Raw genomic sequence first — 8,543 nt, 5'->3', positions numbered from 1 at the left:
TTCTTACCAAAAAAAATCAAAAGTTACATAAAACCTAAAACTAAAACATTTTTGATGTAAGAGAAAAAATGTAACATATAAACACAAAATGTCAATGGTAATGGATCATGAAAACTTACTTGTTATTGTAGTGGTGGCTAATTTGAATTTGAAGAAATTTAGTGTTGGATGATTTGATAGAGTTTTCGATAGGGCTGAAAATGAGTCGAGTCGAACTTGTCTGAGCTCGACTCGACTCGACTCGTTAAGAATTGGCTCGACTCGAAACTCGGTTTGAGTTTGACATGAACTTTTTTTCCAGCTCGAGTTCGGCTCGTTTAAAGTTCACGAACAGTTTGGCTCGACTCGTTAGATTCAATTCATTTGTTCAAATCAAAGCACATAACTCTAGATATAGAAATGAGTAAAGCCTCTTGAATTGAACCACATAACTCAAAAGTCTAAGAATTTAAATTTTTGATCCATAAATGAACCAAGAAAGAGAAGGAAAAAAAAAAAAACTATGGTTTAAATGAGCACAAAAATAACTCATAAACCTTTTAATTGGTCTAAAAACCACTAAAGAAAGTAGGTAACAACACTATAACTTAATTCCCATAGTAGATTAGGATTGAGGCGCTGCGCTTTTATAAGATAATTTGCTCAACACCCTTCAATAAACTTTCAATGTGGGACTTGTAAATTGCAAGCCATCCTGGTTCTTGAATAAACTTATTTGATGTCAACATTTTCAAGTGTGCATTACCATCGTACACTATCGTTTTTTTTTTTTTTACTCAAGTGGCCATTTCTTTGGCTATTAGATTTAATTATTTTAAATTTTATAGTTGTTTTTTTTTAAAGAAGATTAATTTTATAGTTGTTATTAAAAGTAGAAACAACGAATTATCAATGAATTATATACGTATATATATACCGAGTTGGCTCATGAACCAAACGAGTCGAACTATACTTAACTCAAGTTCAACTCATTTGTTTGGCGAGCTTTATTTTAAACTCAAGTTCGACTTATTTGGTTCATGAACCAAGTTCAACGAATTAATTACCAAACCGAATCTCGAACTATTTTCGAGTTGGTTCGGTTCATTGTCATCCCTAGTTTTAGAGATTAAGTTTTGTGAAATGGAAGAAATGAAATGTTGTCTGCTATATAATAACGTAACTTGAGTTAACTCACAGTGGTACCAACGCAAGTTAACTCACACTGTGCACAGACATTATTTTTGGAAGTTTGGGGTGGGAATGAGAAAAAACCAAAAAGAGAAGGAATTTTGCTCTCCACCCAGCACTTTTCGCTCGCGCCCTGCAACCATTTCGAAAATACCCCTGCGCTAGTTAACTAGCGCAAATGTAAAAAAGTGTTCAAAAAACAGAACTTAAATTTTACACTTGCGTGACTTAAGTCACGCTGCATGAGTTAACTCACGCAGAAATTAACACTTACGTGAGTTAACTCACGCAGCAATTAACACTTACGTGAGTTAACTCACGTAGGTATTAGCCAACGTGACTTAAGTATCGTATTTCAACACAGCAACGATTTTTTATTTTGAACAAGAACACATCAACCTATTGAATTGAATGAATTGGAATCAAAGGTTTCTAGAACTTGAATTGTTATTCTAAATTGTTATTCTCTTTTTAATTATTCTAAATTGAATGAAACTCTCCAATCGGTGGAATAATTTCATATCTCAAGAACAATTTTTTAGACCAGTCACTTGATAAAGATGAAGTGTTCTAAATTGAGAAAATATAGGTGGAGGAAAATGTTGCTGCGGCAAGAGAAATTGCACCTTCTGGAATCGACGAAGTGGCTCTGTCAGAAATTGGAGCCATTCTAAAGCCTGTCAAAAATGGCATAATGGAATTGATTGTTATTTTAATTATTCCTAAATTTTAGAAAAATCGGTGGAATCAAAGGAGCATGAATTTAGAATAACAATTCATACTCTTTTTGAGAAAGAAAGAGTAGAAGGACGGTTGATGGAAGAAAGAAAGAAAGGCTGAAAAGCTGGCAGTCATGCTTTTGCATGAGTTAACTTGCGTCGCGTGAGTTAACGTACGCTGCGTTACTTAACATGCGCAAGGACAATTTTGGCATGGCTGCAGGGCGCAAGCTAAATGTGCTGGGTGGAGAGCAAAATTCAAAGAGAAGAGTAAAATTCGTAGGTTAAGATGTTGGAGAGGGGACATAAATTAGGCCCATTTAAACAAGTATAATTCAATTTAGATGAATTCTCTTTACCCCCTTTATATGTACAAAAATGTCAAAATACACTACCAGAGGTTTTTTTTTTTTTTTTTTTTTTTAATGTAAGATTCTCCATTTTAAGAGGGTTGGATGAACAAATCACCTTCAGTTTAGTTCAGATAGGATGCTTGATCACCACAATATGTCCATGTATCACCAAGTCACGAACAATCACCAATCACGGACCGTAGACCTAGAGAATGGACAACAAAATAGAGAGGAACCATTGTCCATGTGTAAAGATAAACATCAAAATTCAAACGTGTGAAGAGATATTGCCGTCAATGATTTATTTACCTAAGGCAAAAATCACCAATACAATGTTTGATTTCTAGTTTGTATACGTAATCCCTTCAATGTGCACCATGACAATCCAACAATGTTTGGATGCAGATATGCATCCTTGAGACATGTCTTCTTGAGGTTGGTGTAATAAACTATTGTTCACCATTTTATTAGATTTTTTAACCAATACAATATTGTTTGATAGCTAGTTTGTGTATGTAATCCCTCTTATAAACCCACCTTTTAGAAATTTCATTACAAAACAGTCTCAACAATTTCCTTTCTCTTTGGACCCATCATCTTCCAGCAACACTGTACCACTGGTTTGATGGTCAGATTAAAGGGTTATTTTGTGCAACATGAATTCATCCATTTAATCCCTAAAATCCAGTTAATTAAAGCTCAATAGTAAAACAAATACAGTAAGGCTATTTATCCTGTTAAGATTCTGATGACGCGGTTGAATTTTGGTATGAATTCATCTATCTATCTATTGATGAATTTGGGAAGCTATCTGATCATAGTAATCCAGTTTATAATTCTCTCTGGGTTGGTTCTCGTAACACACGATAATTTATTAGTATTTGCTCTTTTTAAGGTGATAAGAATTTGAGATGGAAATTATTTCCCCAAACCAAGAGCAAATAAAAATACAATTAAATATAAAACAAGTATCAATCAAATGCCACTAAATAATAATAATAAAAAAGGTTAAGAACAAAAGTATCTAATTCTATAAAAAATTTCTATAGGTGATGAACCTTGACTTTTGGCACCCACGCCATGGCTACTTGGGTTAGTTTCATAATTAGTCAGTCGTCAACCGTGAAGTGAGTACATGGAAAAGGAAGCGAATGGCATATCACACTATTATTCCACATTGACTGGAACTCCACCGAAGACTTACTCTTACTCTTGCGTGTAATTAGTATGAGAATTGATTTTTTGTTCCAAATCCAAACTCTCCACTCACATGGTTTTGCTATATAGCTAATACATCCCATTTGTAATATCAAAACATAATACAATCCCATCCCATTTGTAATATCAAATTTAGCAATTCTACAACTTAGAAACTTTTATTCACAACCATGTTACGTGTTTTTTGGTTTATACGCTACCTTGTCTTGTTTCTTCTCTTTACATCAAATTTCCTCAACAAACCAGTCTCTGCCTTAGGAAACAAGACTGACCATTCTGCATTACTCAAATTCAAAGAATCAATATCCAGTGACCCTTTTGGAGTATTAAACTCTTGGAATAGTTCTACCCACTTTTGCATGTGGCATGGAGTAACATGCGGTCATAGACATCAAAGAGTCACAGAGATCAAGTTGGTAGGATACAAACTGCAAGGTTCTATATCACCTCACATTGGGAATCTTTCCTTTCTGAGAGTCCTCTACCTTGATGATAATAGCTTCCGTGCCAATGTCCCACGAGAATTAGGCCGTTTATTTCGACTGCAGATCATCTCCTTGCACAATAATACTGTAGGAGGTCAATTTCCAATCAGTTTGACAAATTGTTCTCAACTGAGGGCGATCGGATTGTATCGAAATCAATTTATTGGCCAAATACCAATGGAGATTCACTCCCTTGCCAAGCTTGAATATTTCAATGTTGCAAGAAATAATCTAACCGGTCGAATCCCACCTTCTATATGGAATCTTTCTTCCCTCACTGTTCTCACTGTTGCTGCTAACTACTTGGAGGGAAACATACCAGAAGAAATTGGCCTTTTAAGAAACTTGACAAAGATGTCAGTGTCACTAAATAAATTATCTGGTACGCTTCCCTTTTCACTTTACAATATGTCATCTCTCACTCACCTCCACACAGCAAGCAATCAATTCCACGGTTCTCTTCCAAGCAACGTGTTCACAGCCCTCCCAAATCTTAGGCAATTTTGGTTTGGTTCGAATCGATTCTCAGGTCCAATCCCAACATCCATCAGCAATGCATCTCGGATTCAAATGATTGAGATTGGTTTAAACAGTTTTGTAGGACAAATTCCAAATCTTGGAAAGCTACAAGATCTTTCTGTTTTGGCTGCAGGCGAAAATAATCTTGGCAGCAATTCATCAACTAGTGGTGATGACTGGGATTTTATGAAGTCACTGGTAAACTGTAGTCAGCTTGATATAGTTATTGTCGAAAGTAATAACTTTGGAGGTCCATTGCCAAAAATTATCGGCAATTTGTCCACCCATCTCTCACAACTTGCTATGGCCAACAATCAGATATCTGGAAAAATTCCAACAGAACTGGGAAATCTTGTAAACTTGATTTTCTTGTCCATTGCAAACAACTTCTTAACTGATGTTATTCCAGAGAGTTTTGCAAAGTTACAAAACATGCAAGAACTGTTTTTAAATATAAACAAACTGTCGGGAGAAATTCCGGCGTCTTTTTTAGGAAATCTCAGTCACCTGTCAAAGTTGGGTTTATCAAACAATTTTTTCATTGGAAAGATTCCTTCAACTATTGGAAATTGCAAAAAGTTGCAATCAGTAGACTTTTCAATGAACAACCTTAGTGGAACTATACCAACACAACTTCTTAGCCTTTCTTACTTATCACTACTACTCAACCTATCACAAAACTCATTAAGTGGTAATTTGCCTCCTGAGGTGGGCATGCTTCAAAACATTGAGAGGCTTGATATATCTGAAAATCATCTCTCTAGTGACATTCCTGAAAATATTGGAAACTGCTTAAGCTTAGAGTACCTATTTTTAGAGGGTAATTCTTTAGATGGAATCATACCATCTTCTTTTGCTTCACTAAAAGGTCTTCTAAAACTAGACCTGTCGCGAAACAACTTGTCTGGTTCGATTCCAGAGGAATTTCAAAATAATTCTGTGTTAGAATGGTTCAATGCTTCTTTTAACAAGTTGGAGGGTGAGGTGCCCATGCTTGGAATTTTCCAGAATGCTAGTAGAGTTTCATTGGCTGGCAATGACAGGCTTTGTGGCGGGGTAGCAAAACTGAATCTACAACTTTGCCCACCAAAAAATGTGAAAAAGAGAAAACACCATATTCGCCGCAAGTTGATCATTATAATCATCTTCTCAATTTCATTTCTTCTTCTGTTGTCATTTGTCCTTACTATAATAATCTATCTGAGAACGAGGAAAAGGCAGAGAAAAGCATCCACTGATACAACAATTGAGCAATTTCCGAAGGTATCATACCAAGAGCTACACGGTGCCACAGATGGGTTCTCGGTTCAGAACTTGATAGGAACTGGAGGTATAGGTTGTGTGTACAAAGGGATACTTAATTCAGAAGAAAGAGTTGTTGCTGTAAAGGTTCTAAACCTTAAGAAGAAAGGAGCTCATAAAAGTTTCATTGCCGAATGTAATGCTTTCAGAAATATCAGGCATAGAAATCTAGTAAAGATTATCACATGTTGCTCTAGTGTGGATCATAAAGGTAATGACTTTAAAGCAATAGTTTATGAATAAATGACAAATGGGAGCTTAGAGGAATGGTTGCATCGAAATGCAGAACATCAAACAATGCTGAAATTTGAAAAAATATTTGAAATTGTTATTGGAATTGCTTCGGCATTACAATATCTTCACAATGAATGTGAGAAGCCTATTGTTCATTGTGATTTAAAACCAAGCAATGTCCTTCTTGATGACGACATGGTTGCTCATGTGAGTGATTTTGGCTTAGCCAAACTTGTTTCAACAATTGATGGAGAATCCAATAATCAAACCAGCTCAATGGGAATAAAGGGGACTATAGGTTATACTCCTCCAGGTAAAAATAGTTTGAAACTTCTTTTGTGACGGTTATATAGAAATGATATGTTTTGAATTAGTAATGATTAACTTGAAATATGCATATTTCAGAGTATGGAATGGATTCTAAATTGACAACAGAAGGCGACATGTACAGCTTTGGGATTCTTCTTTTGGAGATGTTCACTGGGAGAAGACCAACTGATGCAATGTTTAAAGATGGGCATAACCTCCATAACTATGCAAAAATTGCATTTCCAAATAACATTTTGGAGATTGTTGATGCAACTCTCCTCTCAGAGGAAAATGACCATCTTGCAGCAACAGCAGAGGTTGCAAGTGATTTGAATTGTAATGTTGAGAGGTTCTTATCTTCTTTATTTAAGATTGGATTATCTTGTTCAGAGGAGTCTCCAAGAGAAAGAATCAATATCAAGGAAGTCATCGCAGAACTTAATAAAATTTCAAAAGCTTTGGCTGATTAATAATAAAATTTCAAAAGCTTTGGCTGATTAAGCGATTGGAGGTAATTTTCTACTTGTAACACCAAAAGAATATTTAGAGGTGCCGTGATAGTCATGCCAACTTATACAACCAATTTTATGGTTTTGTATTCTAATTTCTTTTTCCATTATAGATTAGGTAGTATGGCTTTGGCATGATTCAAGACATGGCAATGAACCTTATAACTCCACCTTTGGCAAACCAGAAAATACTATTTGAGTTACAACTCATAGATACATGTTGACTACATATTTCATGCCATTTACAATGATAGGAGTTAGCACTATACGATTGAAAAAGTTAAGCTCATTCAGTGAATAATATAAACATAAGAATATACTAATAAAATTAAATTTTCGAAGAAATAATTATTCTATTAGAACTTGTGCAAATTTGTTAAATTACTTGCGCTGAATTCAGAAAATAACTAAGTGTGGATCCTCATGATCAGTCTATCTTATCTGCTAGTAAGATTCTATCATCTCATATTGTTCCTTTTTTAGCAGTTCTAGTACTTGGATCACAGATTCAAGTGTAGTATGCCACCCATGTAGAATATTCTTTACATGTTTTCATTTCTCGTAATTTGTTAAACCACAAGTTTGTGTCCTTTCCTAACCATTTGAAAATATGGGTTTCTGCTATTTGTAAGTTATGGTTAGCTATTGATTTTTTGTTACATGTTGTTCTGCAAATTTCTGACTGTAAAAAGTGCTTTGTTCAGATATTCACCTTAGACAATTACCTTCATCGCCAACTTCTTCTACATCCAGGAGACACAAGAATAGAGGATGATTGGCAACATTGAGTTGGTTGATGGTCTTTACCACTTCACCATTTATATGAATGCTGCAAAACACAATAATGTTACATCATTTATTACGTGTAATAGTGTAATCTTACAGTTCTGATTTGTTTTCTCTTAAGTGTTTCCGTTAATAAAATGTATGGACTATCATTTGTGACGGGAGTTAGACTTTGAACTTGGTGTTGAATAATACAAACTACTCATTTGTGGCATGTAAAGCTTAAACTCTTATAATGTCCCCGTTAATAAAATAGACACTGATACCATCTTAAAATTTAAACTTTAAAGTTAGCTTAACCTCAAGTAGTCAAGTTAGTTCAAGAGGTGGATTAAAGTCTAGACTATGTGAATCTCCAAAGTAATTTTGTTGCTATCTACTGAATTGTCTCTCATCTTATTGCTTACGTTTTCTGTCCGCCTCATATATTACTATGGTGTGATTTCCGGTAGATTCTATTTGTTTAGTTCTGTTGTTGTAAGCCATTCATCTTTTCATATAATATAAATTAAAAAATTCATGAAAGATCTCTGAAACTTTATTTCTCTCTGTTTTCTCAGTCAACTACTTCGGACCATCTTGTTCTCTTTGTTTGCAATATTACTCTCTCAATAAACCTAGCAGACTTGGATGGTATTTCATTTGGTTTATAGGTGGGGTGACATGGATTTCAATCTTGAAAATAACATAATATCTTTTGACAATTTAAAGAAAGTACGTAGAAGAAAAAGATTAAAAACAGATGACGTTAAAAGTAGAGCATACAAAAAATAACAACGAAGTCTAATCCCATTAAGTGATGTCTGCTATATAAATCAAATTACGCCATAATATTTTATCATAAATCATATTTGGATCCAACCAATTAATCTCAAATCTTTCCTAATAGTTTCTCTTATAGTTTTTCTAGGTCTTCCTCTATTTCTATTGATCCGACTC

General features: G+C 34.6%; 2 protein-coding genes across 3 annotated transcripts; both read left to right on the top strand.

Annotated features, from left to right (window-relative positions):
- Positions 1-3,559: 3,559 nt before the first annotated feature.
- On the top strand, positions 3,560-6,009 carry LOC146957661 (LRR receptor-like serine/threonine-protein kinase EFR). Its single transcript, XM_085737923.1, has one exon. It carries the CDS (start codon positions 3,631-3,633, stop codon positions 6,007-6,009), a length of 2,379 nt encoding a protein of 792 aa, XP_085594049.1. The 5' UTR covers positions 3,560-3,630.
- LOC146957660 (putative LRR receptor-like serine/threonine-protein kinase At3g47570) lies at positions 3,560-7,948 on the top strand. Of its 2 annotated transcripts, XM_085737919.1 has the most exons (3): positions 3,560-6,313; positions 6,406-6,820; positions 7,523-7,948. In XM_085737919.1, exons 1-2 carry the CDS (start codon positions 6,010-6,012, stop codon positions 6,777-6,779), a joined length of 678 nt encoding a protein of 225 aa, XP_085594045.1. In that variant the 5' UTR covers positions 3,560-6,009; the 3' UTR covers positions 6,780-6,820; positions 7,523-7,948. The 2 variants fall into 2 exon arrangements, with proteins under 2 accessions (XP_085594045.1, XP_085594040.1); XM_085737914.1 differs by lacking the exon at positions 7,523-7,948 and having other exon boundaries at positions 6,406-6,911.
- Positions 7,949-8,543: the final 595 nt, after the last annotated feature.

The sequence above is a fragment of the Medicago sativa genome, chromosome 1, assembly GCF_051527215.1.
Source record: "Medicago sativa cultivar Bolivia chromosome 1, Bolivia_mono, whole genome shotgun sequence".
Classification (NCBI taxonomy): Eukaryota; Viridiplantae; Streptophyta; class Magnoliopsida; order Fabales; family Fabaceae; genus Medicago; species Medicago sativa.
The sequence above is the reverse complement of the archived record's forward strand: the minus strand, read 5'-3'. Positions and strand labels throughout refer to the sequence as shown.